We start from the raw sequence: 19,508 nt of genomic DNA, 5'->3' as shown, positions 1-19,508 counted from the left end.
TTTAAATAAATCTGAGCCATTAATTTTTTTATTTTTTGAATCAATCAATCTAGGAAAAGAAAAAAAAGATTATGTCAAATCTCCGTAGGAAAAAGTCTACATCACCCCTAAGAGCATCTCCAAGAGTGCCCCATATCCCTTCCCCATCCTTGGAATTTGGGAAAAAAAGAGAAAAACTAGTCTCCAAGAGTTCCCCATATCTCAGCCCCATCTTTGCGCACTTCGCAAAATTACCGTGATCGCGCGTAAAAATACGCGCTGCTCCGTCGCGCGCATATCCTCGTTCCCGCTCCTTCTCGTGCTTCCCGCGATAAATTCCAGTGTCGTCTCCTTGGCGCCATAGCACAGGCTCCATCGATCTACTGCTACGTTCGTCGAGGGCAGAGGATCTTCGCCGCCGCCGACCAAGAGGTAAACTCCATCGATCTACTTCTCCATTCAGGTATTTTGCCGTTCATAGGGTTATCCATGCTGCCGCCACCATGATTGGCCGCCTAGGTCTTGTCGTGGAGGCCGGCGGAGGCGTAGACGGCCTGGCCTTCGCGGAGAGCAGCACCCAGCGATCCAATCAGAGTCAAGTGCTCTAGACCGGGGCTTTTCCCTCTAGCCTGTGCCCACGATCCGATCAGAGCGGCGGACAACCGGGTTCACGGGCACCCTGGCTGCGTCCGCCTTGCCGTGGCTGCCTGCTGCCTCAGCCTGCCATGGCTAGCAGCTGCCTGCTATTTTTTTTATGGAACTGCTATTTATTTTTTGATGAAATTGCTATTATATTCTTGTCTGAATGTATATGCTACTGTGTCGGCGTGTATGCTGACGGGAGAGAGGAGGCTGCATGGCACTGTGCTGTACTAATTTTTTTCCTCGTACTGATGGCCGGCTGGTTTTGATACCTGTGCTGCTGAATGGCTGAATGATTGGTTGACATGATTGTGCTACAGATGGCCGGCAAATGCCGGTGCTTTTGATGAAACTGCTATTTTTTTCATTTCCTGATCTCTGATTCAGTACAAATATTTTTCATGTACATGGATTAAGCATTGAATTATTGTAGGATGGACCCAACATTAGATGGTCGGTATTGGACAAACATGGTCACCGGAGAGGAAGATGTTTCTGGTTTGGAAGACTACACTTTTCCCAAGACACAGGACACCCAGAAAATTGATGAGATGTGTACTGAAGTTCAAGCAGTTGATGTGCCGGTGCAGCCAAGTGGAGGTGCTCCACGCCCTCGCAGTACAAGGCCTTATTCGAAGAGGACAAAAAACTTTGATCCGAAGGAGGATTTAGTTGTTGTGGCAGCTTGGTTGAACACGAGCAAAGATCCCGTGCGCGGGGCTAATCAACCTCGTGGCTCCTTTTGAAGTAGAATTCATGCTTTCTATGAGAAACACAAGACAACTGAAGCGTTCAGAACAGAGAGTTCCATTATGCATAGGTGGATGACTATTTTGGAACAAGTAAACAAGTTTTGTGCATGCTACCAAGCGATTGAGCGTAGGAATCAAAGTGGTGCAAACATTCAAGACAAGGTTTAATTTGTTATTTGTTTCATTTGTTCATTTGTTTTGTTTTTCTATTTGATTTATTTGTGGAGATATACACATTGATGATTAATAACATGTGCAGGTTTCTAACGCGGTCGAGATGTTCAAGGGATTAGACAGGGAGAACAAGACATTCACTCTAATGCACTGTTGAAACAAGTTGAAGGGTGAAGACAAGTGGAAGGCCGAGAGGAAGAGAATGGCGGAGCAGCAGGCCAGTAAGAATAAGAAGAAACAAAAGATTAATGCGGATTCCACGCCTATAAATGTACAAGTCAATAACAATGAAGATGTCACTGAGATTCCACCACTAGAATCCGAAGCACGAAAGAGGCCAATGGGTTCGAAGAAGGCAAATGAAGTTCTAAGGCGAGAAGGTGGTGAAGCTTGCATGGAGGCTTTGGAGAAGATGTGGGCTAAAAAGGAGGCTTTTGAGATGGAGAATGAGAAGAAGAAAGAAGAGAGGTTCATGGCTTCACTTGAGCTAGAGAAAAAGCGCCTATCATTAGATGAAAAAAGGTGGAATCAGACCTCATCGAAAAGGAAGACAAAATAATGTCAATCGACATTACCAACCTCGACCCACAGCAGCAGCAGTACTACACGACGATGCGCTAGCAGATCATTGCTTGTCGTCTTGCAAATTAGAATTAGTTCATGTAATTTTATTTCTATAGCCAATTTGTTTTGGATTCAGTGATTCAGTGAGCCTTTGCATTACTTTGTGATTCAGTGAACCTTTGCTTCATCATAAATGGTCAAGTGCTTTTTAATTTGTATTATTTATATATTTAGGCCATGTTTAGTTCCTCTATTTTGCAAAATAATTTTGGATTCTGGGTCATCTTTTTGCAAAATGTAACTAAACATGGGTGTGAAAAGTGCAAAAAGTTCCCCTCCAAAAAAATTTCACATTTTGGACTCCAGACTCCTGAATCCAAAATTTTTTGCCTCGGTCCGCGGCCTGGACGCGCCTAGACGCGCCTGTACCCCTCGCCTGCTCCCTCCCTACCCTATCCATTCGCTCGGCCGCCACTCTCCTTCTTCCTTTTCCCATCTCCATCTCCGCCACTCTCCTCCACCGTCACCGCGCTGATCTCCCTCGTAGCCGCTCCTCTCGGTCTCTCCCCCACCTCCATCGCCAGCCTTCACCTTCTTCCCCACACTTCCTTCACCGCGGCCGGCCGTGCCCTCTCCGCGCGTAGATCGGGCTTTCAAGCCGCGTCCGAGCGCTCATGGACGGATTCAAAGGCAACGACGGCGGGTACGGAAACGACGATGGCACCCGCGATTTCTTCTCCCAACCGGAGCACTCATCGGCTTTCAACCTCTACTCCGACCCGCCGGCGCAGTTCCCTAGCTCAAGCTCCATCAGCGCTCAACAGGTCGGCCTCTCCTCCCTTGATCTCAACTCCAACGGTGAGGCTTGGCTCGGAATGGGGAGGTACGAGAACCTCCTACGCTACGGCCAAGATGAAGTAGATGGCGAGGGCGGCTTCTCCCCCTCTCCCATGCGCGTCCGTGCCTCCGGGCGTACCCTTGGCGTTCGGACGACTCGATCCGGCAGCGGAGGAGGCGGCATGGCCGGCCGCGCGGTCCTCAACTCCGGTGCTCCACGTGCCCCACGGCCGCCTCCACTCTCCGGCAGCGGCACGCGTGGATCTTCGTCCACCGCACCTTCTGGATCGGTTCCCCGTCACGGTCGCCGGTCCCATTCTCCGGCAACTCATCCGGCAGCCATGGCGGATGACAACTTCAACATGGATCCGGTCGCAGATGGTGAAGAAGACGACCTCGAAGAGATACCGGCGCCCACTAGGAACGCTCGAGCCTCGGTATGAACCATATCCTCCCTCGCTGGCTTACCATTTTCACGTGTTTTCGTTTGCCGAATGCATGATGTGTATGTACGTATCTATGTTCCAATTTGGTTTAGGCTAAAAAAGATAGATGCAATTGGAATGGGCCAAACACAGGTGTCCTGTGCACCCTATGGCATCAACAGATCAATAAGGGCAATTGCGTGAGAGGGAACATGACCAAAAAAGGGTGGGATGAGGTTCTAACTCGGTTTAGAGCAGCCACCAATTTGGTTCATGATAAGGAACATCTTGGTAGTAGGTACAGGCAACTGAAATCCTTGTATGGGTTCATTAAGAAATTAAAGACTCAATCAGGCCTTGGCCATAGAGAGGATGGGAGTGTCATAGCAACTGAAGATTGGTGGGAAAATAATACAAAGGTACTTGTACCCTCCTTTGTTAGATTTGTAGACAATAGTGATATGTCTGTAGACTTCTAAACTTTGAGTACCATCTGTAGGGCCACCCAGAATGGAAAAAGTTGAAGAATGGGTGGCCAGATTACTTGGAAGACCTAGAGCATATGTTTCATGGAGTAGCTGTTGATGGATCCACTGCATATGTCCCTGGACAAGGAGAAGTTCTGGAAGTGGATGATGAAGAAGATGATGGCAATGATGATTCAGTTACCCCAGTGACACCAGTCACTCCTAGCAGCAATGGTAGCCTCAAGAGAGCTAGCAACATATGCACAACTGCCAAAAGTCCTAAGAAGACCAAGTTAAAGAGTCCAGCCTTGAGGACCATGAACAGATTCATGGCAAACAATGAAAGGATACAAGAGGAAAGGAACAAATACCTTGCTGTGGCTGTGGAAGCAAAGATCAGTGCCAAACAATCCAAGGAAGATGTCATGTTTGAGAAGATTAAGCAAGTTCAGCGTCTAGCTAAGGAATGTGGGGTCCAGGAGTCAAATCCTGTTCAATGGTTGGCTGTGCTTCGTATATGTCAGGATCCAATAGTACATGACTTCTTCATTGCAACTGATACTAATGAGGGGAGACGTGCGGTTATTGAGTCCTTTGCAAGGGTTTAGGGTACTAGGCTGCAATTTCATTTATCTAGCATCAGTTCCATCAATTGAACTATGTTGTGTTATTTAATCAGTTCAACTATGTTCTGTTATTTAATCGGTTGAACTTGAAGTCATGAATGATGTGGTTTATGTGAAATCTGTGATGGATGATGTGGTTTCTGTGAGTTTTATTATGCTGAAATCTATGATGAATGAACTGTGACTTATATTATGCTGATATATGAGTGAACTTTTATTCCAGTGGCTTATATGGTTCCAATTTGGTATATTCCAGTGACTTATATTCTAGTGACTTATACTAATTATTGTTATTTATATGATCAGGCTAGAGTTTCAGTGAGGCCACAGGTCATTTGTGATGATCAAGATGAGGATTCCAGTGATGATGAGATATTATCACTTATTGCTGAGGATGGCAATTCAGAATTTCTGTCTGGTATGCTTATGTATGCCATGCATTATGATAAATACTGTACTAGGGCCCCATATAGGCAACCTTTCATGTCTGGGCTTCAGTGGGTGCAAAATAAATTACAAGATAGAGATAGATGCTACAAAATGTTTAGGATAAGCCCAACAATGTTTTATAGGTTGCATGAGTTGCTTACAGAGTCATATGGCCTGAAATCTAGTAAGAAGTCTAGTTCAATTGAAGCCTTAGGAATGTTTCTGTGGATGGTTGGTGCACCCTAGTCAGTTAGGCAAGCTAAGGACAGGTTAGAGAGGTCACTAGGCACAGTCCATACCAATTTCTATAAGGTGTTGAAATGCCTGACAAAACTAGCTAAGGACATCATTAAGCCCGAGGACTCAGATTTTATAGCAATCCATCCTAGGCTGATGAGTCCATGGTTCTATCCATTTTTAAAGGATTGTATAGGAGCAATTGACGGCACTCATGTACCTTGTGTTGTGCCAAGTCATAAGGTGATTCAACACATGTGTCGCAAGGGAATGACAACCCAAAATGTGTTGGCTATTTGTAACTTCGACATGAAGTTCACCTTTGTGCTTGCTAGATGGCCTGGATCAGTGCATGATACGAGAGTTTTCACTGATGCCACTATGACCTTCGGCCATGTCTTTCCACACCCACCAACAGGTAAACACCCATCAAGATGGAATGGCCAGATTACTTGTGATCGAGGTCACTAACTAACTGGTTGTGATGTACAGGTAAATACTACTTGGTCGATTTCGGCTATCCAAACCGGCTAGGATACCTTGCACCTTACAAGGGAACCATGTATCATCTGCCGGAGTATCGTCATGCCCAGGAACCTCAAGGTAAAAAAGAAATCTTCAACTTTGCACATTCATCTCTTAGAAATGTCATCGAGAGGTCTTTTGGGGTTTTGAAGATGAAGTGGAGGATTTTGTTGAGTATGCTGAGATATCCACCTCATGTGCAAAGCCAAATAATAGTAGCTTGCATGGCATTGCATAATTTTATTAGGAGCAGTGGCATAGTGGACAAGGATTTTGATCGTTGTGATTGTGATGAGAATTATGTGCCACCCGAAGCTCTGGCATCGCAGCCACAAACTCAGGCCTCGTCGTCAAGGGATGAATCTGCGTTGATGAATGCTTTCTATGACTCAATTGCGCTTGCTTTGATGAATAGGACATAAAATTCGTACATGAGTGATGTGGTTTCTGTGTATGAGTGATTGGTTTGTTATATGTTGTAATGCTTATGTTGTAATGCTTATGAGTGATTGGTGCCTTCAGTTATAATGGACTTGTGACATTGAACATTTGTACATGAGTTATATGGTTTCTGTGTATGAGTGATTCTGTGCATGCAAATGTGCCGAGCAGCATGCATAGCATGCATGTGCATGGCTAGTATTAATGGTCCAAAAGCATCATTTATTATGGGCAAATCTGTCATCTTTTGTTACAGCTCAAAAGTTTTCAGGTACATCTAAACAGGGTCTGAAATTTTTTTGCAGAATTGGGTTTTCACCTTGAAAACATTTCACAGAAAGTTTTCAACCCATTTCGCATCTAAACACCAACTTAATGAAACTTTGTTCTTGCCTGAATATATATGCTACTGTGCCGACAAATGCCTGTGCTTTTGACATGACCGGCAAGTAGTGCTGCTGCTGTTTCTGGTCCTCAACGCCTGATGCCTACACATACTGTGGTGCATGGAACTGTTCTTTTGACATGACTGCTGAAAGCCCGCAGATTGCCTGCACATAAGGTGTTGCTGCCGCCTGGGAACTGCCTGCTGCGGTCGGCAGGAAGGAGGCGGCGACGATGATCTGCCCACGGCGCACGAAAGAGGCGACGCCCCTGCTGAAAGAGCGACGTAGGTTTCTGCGGCACGGGAAAAAATGACCACAAAAAATAAAAAAGGTTATGGGCCTTAAATTTGATTTTTTGGAACTCAATTATGGAAAAGTCTTGGAGATGGGCTTTTTTTCTCCTCTCAGTACCTTCAAAATTTGAGGTACTGTTAGAGATGCTCTAACATTTGCTCCGGTGTTTACTTCACCCCTGAACTACGAAACCAAGTAACGATTATATTAAAGTTTTCCAAACAGTTTAATTAACCTGCAGTGGTTTTACCTCCTGGTTTTGCCTACGTGGCTGTCAAGCTGGACCTTAGGACACGCTGGCCCAGGTCCCACCTGTAAGACCGGGTACCAGTTGGCGCAGACGTACGGGAGCAGAGAAGCACGACGGAACCTGCTGCGGGGCCATCGGTTCCTTCGGCGCCTGCGGCAGCTCCATGGGCGCCGCCATCCTGCTGCTCTCCGGCGCACCGCCACCCGTGCTGACCTCCTTGATGGTGAGGTCCCAGCCGGGCGGCCGTGCCCCTGCCTTTGCCCTTGCCCGCGGGCGGCCGGGCCCGGGTAGCGCGGCCCGCATCCGTCGGCGTGAGGGAGCAGAAGGGGCCTCGAAGGCGGAGAGACCACGCGCTGGAGCAACAAGAGGTCCTGCGCGGGGGCAAGCTGGAGCTGCCGGTGGTGGATCTGCAGGCACTGGCGGCGGCGTGCCGGGGCTCGGCGCGTTCCACCTCCGCGCACCTCTTCGTGCTGGCATACGGAGACATGGTGGATGCGGGGCCAAGCTCTTAGGCAGCGCGTGCACGTACACCACCCAGTCGCCGTCCCCGCGCGCTCGGCATCGGCATCACGTACCCGCTGCCGCCGGGCCAGGGGAAGCGGTACGACGTGAACGGGTACCATCCCGTCACCGCCGGTCCAGGGCATCACGCACCCGCCGCATCCCCGACGACATCACGTAGGCCATCGCGTCCTCGTCGCGGCTCAGGTACGCCCTCACCACCGTGGGCTTGGGCTGCTGCGAGGCCGTGAGTTGGAGCGTTGCCGCCGAGGTCCGATTTGGAGCGCCGCCGCCGCCGTGATTTGGAGCGCCCGTCGCCGGATTTGGAAGCTCTGCCTAAGGCCAAGGCTTGATGGGCCTGGCCGGCCAGACAGCCCAATGCCAGACAGGTGCGCCATGAACGCAGAACGCCTCCAGCTTCGTGCGCCCAGACCCCGCCAAGGCCTGAAGCTCTGCGATGTCAGCGGCAGGCATGCGGTACATGCAGTTGGTGGCGGCTGTATCTGGCAGGGCCAGCGCGCGGCTCACGGGGACGAAGAGGCGGTCCACGAGGTTGCCGGTGGGCCTGGACCCGAACCCCGCCAATGCGAGCGCCAGCGCTTGCGTGCCAGCCATGCCCTCGCTGGTCAGGTTCAGGCCCCACGCAGGCCACTCGCAGGCCACCGCAGGCACCACCGTGAACGCTACAAACAGCTGGAGGTGGGGATGACAGCTGGGCCCGACAGCCATCATGTCACAGTGTGCCAACTTGGAGCACCACGTAGGCAAAACTAGGTGCCTAGAACCACCAAGGAGTTAAAATGATTGGTTTTGCAAAGTTTAATACGTTACCGGTTTTATAAGTTAAGGGTTAAGTAGGCCACTCACGGTACGTCAGAGGGTGATGCAGACTTTTTCTAATCCACACATCAAGAGACATAGAAGCCTGCGGGCTTCCCCTTCCTTTTCCATGCGGGCCATTCATTTCCTAGTTTTCCATGGACGCGTGTCTAGGTTGATGCTTGCATCCAGAGATTTTTTTTTATTTTTAACATGTTTTGTAAACTAATTTTAAATCTAATACTATTGTTTTTTTTCTTCCAAAACTAATACTTTTGGCCGAGTCTATTGCTATGGCACGACAAAAAGTCTGTGTTGCGCCATGCATGGTGGCGTGACGGGAGGATGACATGGCGAAGACCGGGCGATACTGACCGCTGACGTGGCAGGGGATGCCGCGCCATCAATCTTGGCACGGCAGTGACGCGCCCTGATCCGTGGCACGGCATAGCTGGATAAAAGGCCCGCGGCCCAGTCCCGCCTGCCTGCCGCGCCCGCCGCGCATTCGCTCTGTCTACCCGCCGCATTCACTCGCCTGGCCGCCGTGCCGCGCCCTCCCGCCACTCCCAAGTGCTGTCGGCGACCGGCCCTCCGTTGCCGCCTCCCTCCCTCTCTTCCCTTTCATTCCCTGACCGCCTCCCTCCCTTCTCGGCCTCGTTCAAGGTAATGACGCACTTTTTATTTTTGTTTGAATGGTGGATTTGGAATATTATGAATGGGAGTTAAGGTTAGGAGGAAAATTATGTTTGGAAATTATGGGCTATGGTTTGGAGGAAGATATTAGTTTGATTTTGTCAATGTTAATGTTAATTATTTAGTTAGAAGTATGTTTACCATGTATATTTTTGTTGCTATAAGTGTTGGTTATATTATTTGAGTTGCAATGCAAATGATTATATTTTACATTAATTTGCGTTGTTTTGATTGATGTTTAATGTGAACCGTTTTATTAAATGGAAGATATGTTTCGGGAGCAGTTGTGGCGAAAACAGGGTCGTCCTAGAGAATTGTACCCCGACGAGTCTATCATAGATGCCTCCGTCCCTCCTGACCTCCCTGTCCCTAACTGTGACTGTGGTCGTCCGGTCGACGTGTTTCAATCGAGACATCCGGACACAGCGGCTCGTTGCTTCTATACATGCAGTCGTTTTAATATAAGTAATTGTTTCCGTATGTTTTTTTTCTTTATTTGTATTACTAGGTTACTAATATTTTATTAGAATTTTATTGTATAGGCCCATGAGAGATGCTTTTTCTTTCAGTGGATCGACGGTGCAGACAAGTTTGATCCCAGGTACCTCCTTTTCGACGATTGGTGGAGAGGGAGACATCCACGAGAGCACTTCGAGCGGTGGGTTCCACCTCCTCCTAACCCCCCTCCAATGATGGCTAAGGAGAAACACTTAGCCGCAGTTAGACGACTCGAGGAACCTCCTCTATGCGATTACGGAGATCGAGCTGTGATAAACCCTGAGAATACGTTAGAGTTTGTGTGTCCAAACAAACATGAAGTAAGTGCAAAGTGTATGTGTTGAAATATTGAGCTATATGTGTTCATGTACTAATGTCACCTTATTTAGGTGTTTTCAATGGTGAAGTGTCGTTTCAAGAAGTGGTTGTATGGTCCTAAGAACCAATGGCCAAAAGAACCGCCAAAGGCAAAGCAAAATAAGAAAGAAAGGTTAATTTACAAAGCACCTCCAGTCAAGTGCGAATGTGGTGTTAAATTGAACTACGGTCTAGTCCCTTCGGAGCTTAGGATAGGCCATTATTGTGGCCATATGGTTGACTATGATGAGGTTGGTTTTTTTTGTGGTAAACATGAAATCGTATTTTGTTTCATTTGCTAATTCATATATGATATAATTTTTCGTTTGAACAGAGCACTAGGAAATGCAGGTGGGAATGTTATGATTGTCAAACTAAGTTCTTGGATGAACTAAAGGGGAAGCAAGCAATTGCATGAAAGAGGGGATATGGACCTGACTATGTCAACCTATTCATTAAACATCACAAAGACAAGATGCGTGAGTTTCCTAGACAACGCGGTATTTATAACCCGATCGATGTTGGGCTTGACAAATGGGGATTGGAGAGACGGATGATGTTAGAGGAGGAGAGGGCAAGGAAGGAGGCAAGGGAGGAGACAAGAGTACAGATGCAGGTCTTGAACGAGCATGTTGTTGCATTATGTACTAGTGAGTGTTTGGAAGCCTTTTTTCGTTGCCTGATTTTAAATGTAATACAATCGCTTTGGTAACTGATTGCATTTTATACATGAAGGGATTGGATGCAGCGAGGAACATGCTGTAGAGGTGGCTCGTGCAAGGTATGAGGAAAAGAAGTTAGATGAGCACATAATGCGAGCTAATCGCACCGTTGAATCACCGATTATGTTGTATGATGAGGGGGACGATGATGAGGATGACATTGCTAGACTGAGTGAGCTCATCGCTCTAGCAGAGGCGGACTTGCAGGCGGAGGAGGCTGAGGATGACACTGGCAAACTGAGCGAGCTCATTGCTCTAGCAGAGGTGGGCTTGCAGGTGGAGGTGGCTGAGGACAACACTAGCAGACTGAGTGAGCTCGTCGCTCTAGTAGAGGCGGGCTTGGAAGCGGAGGATGAAGACGACACGTTCTTCACTCAGGCCGTAGAGGCCGCTTACTACAAGCGAAAGGTAGATCAGGGCAATATAGGTGACCCTATCCACAACAACAGGGTTGTGGTACAGGATTGGAACTCGAACGACGAGTTGCTTACTTAGTATGTTTCTGACTGAGGGTTTTTGAATTACGCCGTGTATCAGAACTTTCATTGTGTTGTCTTGTTTTCCATTTAAACTATTGATGTATTGTACCCACATATCATGTACTCAGATTACCCATGGTCGATCTTAAGTGATCCCATCCGTTTATCACCCTCCGACCTATCCGTTTGTCGCTCTCCTAGTTTTTTTAATAATAGCGAATGCGTTGAGAATTTCTAAAATGAACAAAATCGACGCGCCAACCCTAAGCCCAGGTTATGTCTGTGTCCAGGTTCTACTGCGCCATAGCCCACGGTGCGGCACTAACATGCCAAGCCCCACTGCGCGGTGAAAGTTCTAGTTTGGTTTTGGTGAATTGATGAAATCCTAAGTGCTAACCTAGTTTATCAAGTGATCATGACATATGTAGCATATTCCAAGTGATGAAGCAAATGAAGATCATGACATGATGATGGTGATGCCATGGTGATGATCAAGTGCTTGGACTTGAAAAGAAGAAAAAGAAAAACAAAAGGCTCAAGGCAAAGGTATAAATGGTAGGAGCTATTTTGTTTGCTTGCATGACATAAGTTTTAAATTTCAACATCCATGCTTGTGTGATGTATGCTAGTTGTAAGATTGAATGATGAATTGAAATCACTAGATAACTTTCATTTCCAAGTATTGTTTCCAAGTGGTATAGAGCTAACCATGGTGCTAAGGATGGTATAATGGTGCACTCCGATTGGTATCACGCTTCAAAGATCCATCTTTTACACCTTAGCATCATTTGGTAGACATTGTCTCCTATATTTCCTATCTAAGCATATGTGCAAGCTACAATCCAAACTCTTAGCACATATGTAGGGGGAGTAATTGCTACCATATGGAGTTCATGAAACTTGTCCATATCCTTTTACACATGGTAAATATGCTTGGGCAAGCAACATGGACTCAATTGAATTTTAATTCATATCTTTGTGAAAGGGTTGTCATCAATTACCAAAAAGGGGGAGATTGAAAGCTCTAGTTTTGTTTTGGTGAATTGATGAAACCCTAAGTGCTAACCTAGTTTATCAAGTGATCATGACATAGGTAGCACATTCCAAGTGATGAAGCAAATGAAGATCATGACATGATGATGGTGATGCCATGGTGATGATCAAGTGCTTGGACTTGAAAAGAAGAAAGAGAAAAACAAAAGGCTCAAGGCAAAGGTATAAATGGTAGGAGCTATTTTGTTTTGGTGATCAAGACACTTAGAGAGTGTGATCACATTTAGGTTTGATAGCCGTACTATTAAGAGGGGTGAAACTCGTATCGAAATGCGGTTATCAAAGTGCCACTAGATGCTCTAACTCATTGCATATGTATTTAGGATCTAGTGGAGTGCTAACACCCTTGAAAATGTTTGTGAAAATATGCTAACACATGTGCACAAGGTGATACACTTGGTGGTTGGCACATTTGAGCAAGGGTAAGGAACTTCACCGGTGGAGTGTCTGCCCGTAGAGTGCGAACAGTCCGACGGTGCCACCGGTGCCCTAGATAGAAAAGACGGAGGTCACTGTAAGTGACCGGACACTGGTCTCAGTTGGACCAGCACATCCGATCAGTGGCAGCAGAGGGCGTGCATTTCGGTCTCATGACCGGACGCTGGGTCGCTCAGCGACTGGATGCTGGAAGGCTACGTTTGGTCATGCTGATGTGGCAGCATAGAGGAAGACACCATGTGACCGGACGCTGGCTGTGTCCAGTCAAGCATGACCAGACGCGTCTGGTCGAGAAAAATCATTTCTGGAAGCTTACTAGAAACGACCAGACGCTGGGGGTTCAGCGTCCGGTCACTGTTAGCTGCTGCGTCTGGTCGTCTTCTAACCGTTGAGATCAGGCACACAGTATTTGAAGAGAGGGACATGTGGCACGCATCACGTGACCGGATGCTGGGGTCCAGCGTCCGATCAATATGACCGGAGCGTCCGATCACCCCGCGTTGTGCCCAGTGAAGGGGTACAATGACTCTATTTCGTGGGGGCTTCTATTTAAGCCCCATAGCCAGCTCAAGCTCACTCTCTTGGCCATTTGCATTAACATAGTAACCTTGTGAGCTTAGCCAAAGCCCTCCCACTTATCTCCATCATTGATTCATCATCTTTGTGAGACTGGGAGAGAATCCAAGTGCATTGCTTGAGTGATTGCATCTAGAGGCACTTGGTGTTCGTGTTTCGCTGTGAGATTTGCTTGTTACTCTTAGTGGTTGCCACCACCTAAATGGCTTGGAGCAGCGAGGATCGTCGAGCGGAGAGTGGTGATTGTCTCTGGCTCCGATCGTGGTGATTGTGAGGGGTTCTTGACCTTTCCTCGGTGGAGAGCCAAAAGGTACTCCAGTGGATTGCTCGTGGCTTGTGTGATCCTCATCTTGTGTTGGTTGTGCGGCACCCTATTGAGGGTTTGGCGTGTGAAGCCAATTAGCGCGTGAACCTCTAAGTGAGTGAATTGCCACTATGAGGACTAGCTTGCCGGCAAGCAAGTGAACCTCGGTAAAAAATCATTGTGTTCATTATTGATTCTGAGGTGATTGGTCTTCATTGTTATTCATCCTTGTGATTGATTGGTTCCTTCATCTACACGGCGGTATAACCTTCTTGATCACTCTCTTTACATTACCGCAAACTAGTTGTCAAGCTCTTTAGTGTAGCTAGTTGTGAGAGCTTGCTTGGTTGGTTGGTGTGGCTCTTCAGTTAGCCTTTGAGAGCACACTAACATAGGGTAGTGTCATAGCTATTGTGTGAATAGATACTATCTAAACTAGAATTGTGATAGGTGGCTTGCATTTTGAGTAGGCTAGCACAACACTTGCTTCACCTTATAATTATCTAACCATTTTATTAAGTGTTGTTGTAGAAATTTTCATTAGGCTATTCACCCCCTCTAGCCATTAGGACCTTTCAAGTGGTATCAGAGCCGAGGTCACCGTAATTTGAGGTTTAACAACCTTCGGTGTAAAAATGGCTCAAATCAACAACACCAAGAAGCCACCCCAATTTGATGGATCAAATTATCCATATTGGAAGTCAGAGATGACCACACATATCAAGTCAATCAATAGAAGAGTGTGGAAGGTGGTAGAAACCAAAATTAAGATTAAAGATCTGGAGAATCCTACCACGGCCGAAGAAGTGCTTCTCCAAAATAATGACATTGCTCTAAGTGCTATTCATGATGCAATTGATGAAAGAACATTTGAGCAAATCAAGAATATTGAGATGGCTCATGAGGCATGGAAGAAGTTGGAAGAATCATTTGAGGGCACTCAAGCCGTGAAGGGTGCAAAGACATACATCCTCAAAGAGAAGCTTGCAAGCTTCAAGATGAAGGAGGATGAGAGTGTGCCAGAGATGTTCCATAGGCTTCAAGTGCTTGTCAATGATCTTAAAGCACTTGGTGAAGAGGTGAAGGACAAGGACCTCTCACATAAGTTTTTGAGATGTTTGCCTTCAAGATTTGGTACATTGGTCACCATTCTAGTGAGAAGCGGTTTGGATACCATGACACCAAACCAAGTATTGGGGGATATAATGACCGATGATACATATAGAGATGATGATGAGAAGGAAGAAAAGAAGGAGAAGAAAGATGAGAAGAAGGATGGCAAGAAGAAGAGCATGTGATTCAAAGCCACATTATCCAAGGGCAAAGCTAAGCAAGAAACATCAAGTGAAGATGATAATTCATGGGATGATGATGATGATGAGAAGATGACTCTCTTTGTCAAGAGATTTGGCAAGTTCATGGTGAAGAATGGCTATCGTGCTAGGAGAAAGAAGTCTTCATCCAAGAACAAAGAAGAGTCAAGAAGATGTTTCAAGTGTGGAAGCAAAGATTATCTTGTTGCTCAATGTCTATACAATAGCGACAATGATGATGACAATAAGAAGAACAAGAGGATGAACAAGAAGGAAAAGAAAGAGAAGAAGGACAAGATGGCCTTCAAGAAGAAGAAGGGTGGTTCATATGTAGTCACTTGGGATAGCGGTGCTTCATCAAGTGATGATGATGATGATAGTGATGATGTCAAGACCACCAAGAAGAAGGTTCTTGCAAGCATTGCTATCAGTGAGAAGCCTTCTCTCTTCGAATCTTCATCATGCTTCATGGCTAAGGCCACTAAGGTACAATCTTGTGATGATGAAAGTGATGAAGAACATGATGATGAAAATGAATATGAAAATGAAAATAATAGTGATAGTGATGATGATGAGCCTACCAAAGATGAATTGTTTGACATGCTAGAAGATGCTAAAGAACATTTTGACATTAAGAGAAGAGAATGCAAGAGCTTGAATAAGGAGGTAAAAGCCCTTAAGCAAGTCCTTGATGAGCTCAAAGCAACTCATGAGAGGCTAGAGGAAGCCCATGAGAAACTAGGCAAGGCTCACAAGAAGCTTGAAAAAGCTCATTCTTCTTTGCTTAATGAGCAAAATAAAAAGAAGCATGTTGAAACTTGCAATATAGGCTTAACTTGTGATATAATTGATGAATCATTATCTATGCCTATCATTGTTGCTCCCACTAACCCTTCTTGTAGTACTTCCACCTCCACCTCATCTAGTAGTGACGGTCTCACTTGTGATGCCTCACTAGTGGTTGAGAATGAGAACCTCAAGAAGGAGGTCAACAAGCTCACTCACACCTTAGCTAAGGCTTATGGTGGTGAGGACCGCTTGCTTATGTGCTTGGGTAGCCAACGAGCTTCTCTCTACAAAGAGAGATTGGGCTACACCCCCAAGAAAGGCAAGGCGGTCTTTGCTCATCACAAAACTAGTTTTGTAAAGAACAATGGTCGGTTTTGCACTAGCTGCAAGCAAGTTGGTCATGTAGAGCAAAAATGCATGAACAAGAAATCACAAGCTAATGTATCCTTCATAAAGCTTGATTCATGCTATATGCTTACTAAGGGTACAAATGATGTGAAGGCTAAGTTAATTGGTAACCCATGGATGGGCTCAAAGAAGAAAGCCATTTGGGTACCAAAGAGCTTAGTGACTAACTTTCAAGGACCCAAGCAAGTTTGGGTACCTAAAAAGTGATCTTCTTTTGTAGGTTAATTACAAAGCCGGAGGAAGGCATTGGGTTCTTGATAGTGGGTGCACTCAACACATGACAGGAGATGCAAGAATGTTCAACTCAATCAACACCAATGACAATGATGGTTATGATAGTATCACATTTGGTGATAATGGCAAAGGCAAGGTCAAAGGGCTTGGTAAGATTGCAATATCCAATGACATGAGCATATCCAATGTGTTGCTAGTAGAGAGCTTGAACTTCAATTTGCTATCCGTGGCTCAATTGTGTGATCTTGGATTTAAATGCATATTTGGGGTAGATGATGTAGAGATCATAAGTGTAGATGGCTCTAACTTGATCTTCAAAGGCTTTAGATATGAGAATCTATACTTGGTTGATTTCAATGCTAGTGAAGCTAGATTATCTACATGCTTGTTCACTAAGTCTAGCATGGGTTGGTTATGGCATAGAAGACTTGGTCATGTTGGAATGAAACAATTGAATAGATTGGTTAAGCATGCCTTGGTTAGAGGCTTGAAAGATATTGTATTTGAGAAGGATAAACTTTGTAGCTCTTGTCAAGCCGGCAAACAAGTTGGAAACACCCATCCTAAGAAAAGCATGATGAGCACTAGTAAAGTATTTGAGTTATTGCACATGGACTTGTTTGGGCCAACACAATACACTAGCATTGGTGGTAACAAATATGGTTTTGTGATAGTGGATGACTACACTAGATACACATGGGTATTCTTTCTAGTAGATTACTTGAGTGATTACATCTAGAGGCACTTGGTGTTCGTGTTTCGCTACGGGATTCACTTGTTACTCTTGGTGGTTGCCGCCACCTAGATGGCTTGGAGCAGCGAGGATCATCGAGCGGAGAGTGATGATTGTCTCCGGCTCCGATCGTGGTGATTGTGAGGGGTTCTTGACCTTTCCCCGGTGGAGAGCCAAAAGGTACTCCAGTGGATTGCTCGTGGCTTGTGTGATCCTCATCTTGTGTTGGTTGTGTGGCACCCTATTGAGGGTTTGGCGTGTGAACCTCCAAGTGAGTGAATCGCCACAAGGAGGACTAGCTTGCCGGCAAGCAAGTGAACCTCAGTAAAAAATCATTGTGTTCATTATTGATTCCGAGGTGATTGGTCTTCATTGTTATTCATCCTTGTGATTAATTGGTTCCTTCATCTACATGGTGGTATAACCTTCTTGATCACTCTCTTTACATTACCGCAAACTAGTTGTCAAGCTCTTTAGTGTAGCTAGTTGTGAGAGCTTGCTTACTTGGTTGGTGTGGCTCTTTAGTTAGCCTTTGAGAGCACACTAACATAGGGTAGTGTCATAGCTATTGTGTGAATACATACTATCTAAACTAGAATTGTGGTAGGTGGCATGCATTTTGAGTAGGCTAGCGCAACACTTGCTTCACCTCATAATTGTCTAACCATTTTGTTAAGTGTTGTTGTAGAAATTTTCATTAGGCTATTCACCCCCCTCTAGCCATTAGGACCTTTCATGCGGTAGTACCTGGACATAGATAGAAGCTGACTAGCCTTAATTGCAACTAAACAGGAGCTACTATCGGTGCTGTAAACAACTACAAGTGATGCCACGATCATGCACAAGTTGAAATGAATATGAAGCAAATAAATGGAGTCCGTGCGCAAGTTGACAAGTTATAAGTTTCGGACGACAATATTCGTTCAACATAAGTTTGACATAATGAACTAAGCCCCAGGAGTGAAAGGATCCCTCGGACGCCTCTTGGAAACCTTGTTGTCGTACTCCACCTCAAGAAGGGGGTACATCTGGTGCGGCGTGGGAGGAGCCATCCTGTTACAAATTGATAAACAAAGGGTTAGAGTATTCAAATTACCAATATTCAAATTAACATTATGTAGCATTGTAAAATTTAAACTACTTGGTATGCAATACGAACACAATATGAAAGCACCTGTTGCCCTCATCTTATGCATGCTAGCCTTGTGACCAAGGACTTTGTAAACAGAGCAAAGATTCTTGCCATGGGTCTCGTTGAAGTCTCCCCCTCCGTACATGTCTTCGTCGTACCCTCTCATAGCGTCCATGTCCCCCTTGAGTCGCTTCTTCTTCCTCCTACCCTTTCCTACCTTCATTAGATCCAGATGCGGCACATAGTCATAACCATTATAAGGTGGCCACTGTGTCGGGTCAAGGTATGGCTCGAAGCTCATCTCCCAAATACTAATGGTGTTCGAATGGAGATACAAGGGTGACATATATGGCAGATCCTCATAGTTGTACCCGCGAACCCTGTAGGCCATGATCATATGAGAGCAAGGGGCATGCATGATCTAAGGGATGTTGCAACTGCACTCTACCTTTTCAAGATCAACTCGGTAGTTTTGTGACCATAACGTTCGTCGCCCAAGCTTGTGCCACCCTTGCCCCATACACTAAAGATATGGCGACGGGGTCCATATGGCTCGGCGGTGTGCTGCTTGGCTAATTCCTCGGCCTCCTTCAAATGTTCTGCTCTAGCCTTTCCAAAACGCCCCTGCTCAGCTATATTCCTCTATGCAAGTTCCCACCTCTTGACAAAATATTCGTTGCACTTATGAAAGGAGAACTCAATAATTCCAGACACAGGCAATGATCGAACTCCGGTGAATACACGGTTGAAGGACTCCGAGGAGTTAGTGGTCATGATGCCATACCTAAAACCCTCTCATCATATGCTAATGCCCACTAAGCCTTCTATTCCATCTACGCCTCTAACTAGGCCTTTCCCACTTCATTTACCATCTTATCTAGTTCTCTCTTTGTCTCCTTGAACTGGTGCTATGTACGTACACAACATAGAGCCTTTACCTTGTCACATACCTCCTGCATCCTCTGACGCCATCAGAAATTAGCGGTAAAGTGTCTCATGCACCATCTATGCACTAGAGGTGGGAACCCATCTATATGCTTAGCTACATCATTAAGAAGCCCTGGGTGATGGTCCGAGATCAAACATATAGTCCGAGATGGGCCTAGCACTTGTACACGTAGAAGTCGCATGAACCATGACCATGATTCATTGTTCTCTCCCTCTACCAAAGCAAATGCCATGGGTACTATCTGGTCCTCAGGATCAACAACAGCAGCCATCATCAAGGTGCCCCTGTACTATCCTGTTAGGAAAGTGCCATCAACAAGTATGACTGGCCGACAACACTGAAATGCATGTTCTGTTTGCGCGAATGACCAGAACACACGATACAGGACATGCCTCACCGGGTCCCAAAAACACATTCCTCCGGTGTCCACAAACCATTTCAAGCCAGGGTTGTAGTAATGCATTGCACATAAGATGCGGGGC

At 45.9% G+C, this 19,508-nt stretch overlaps 1 protein-coding gene across 1 annotated transcript; it reads right to left on the bottom strand.

Annotated features, from left to right (window-relative positions):
* Positions 1-6,454: 6,454 nt before the first annotated feature.
* Positions 6,455-8,060, bottom strand: LOC136539025 (uncharacterized). Its single transcript, XM_066530952.1, has 3 exons — positions 7,029-8,060; positions 6,896-6,956; positions 6,455-6,776 (listed from the first exon to the last, which is right to left on the bottom strand). Exons 1-3 carry the CDS (start codon positions 7,673-7,675, stop codon positions 6,573-6,575), a joined length of 912 nt encoding a protein of 303 aa, XP_066387049.1. The 5' UTR covers positions 7,676-8,060; the 3' UTR covers positions 6,455-6,572.
* Positions 8,061-19,508: the final 11,448 nt, after the last annotated feature.

This window comes from Miscanthus floridulus, chromosome 2 (assembly GCF_019320115.1).
Source record: "Miscanthus floridulus cultivar M001 chromosome 2, ASM1932011v1, whole genome shotgun sequence".
NCBI lineage: Eukaryota > Viridiplantae > Streptophyta > Magnoliopsida > Poales > Poaceae > Miscanthus > Miscanthus floridulus.
The sequence above is the reverse complement of the archived record's forward strand: the minus strand, read 5'-3'. Positions and strand labels throughout refer to the sequence as shown.

What these genes read in the sequence shown, in the direction of transcription:
- LOC136539025 (XM_066530952.1), bottom strand. Translation starts at nt 7,675, where the DNA reads ATGCCCTGGACCGGCGGTGACGGGATGGTACCCGTTCACGTCGTACCG. An exon ending in CACGTAGGCAAAACCAGGAG is followed by an intron (nt 6,957 to 7,028) that starts GTAAAACCACTG and finishes TTCGTAGTTCAG; the next exon opens with GGGTGAAGTAAACACCGGAG. An exon ending in CAGTACCTCAAATTTTGAAG is followed by an intron (nt 6,777 to 6,895) that starts GTACTGAGAGGA and finishes CCCGTGCCGCAG; the next exon opens with AAACCTACGTCGCTCTTTCA.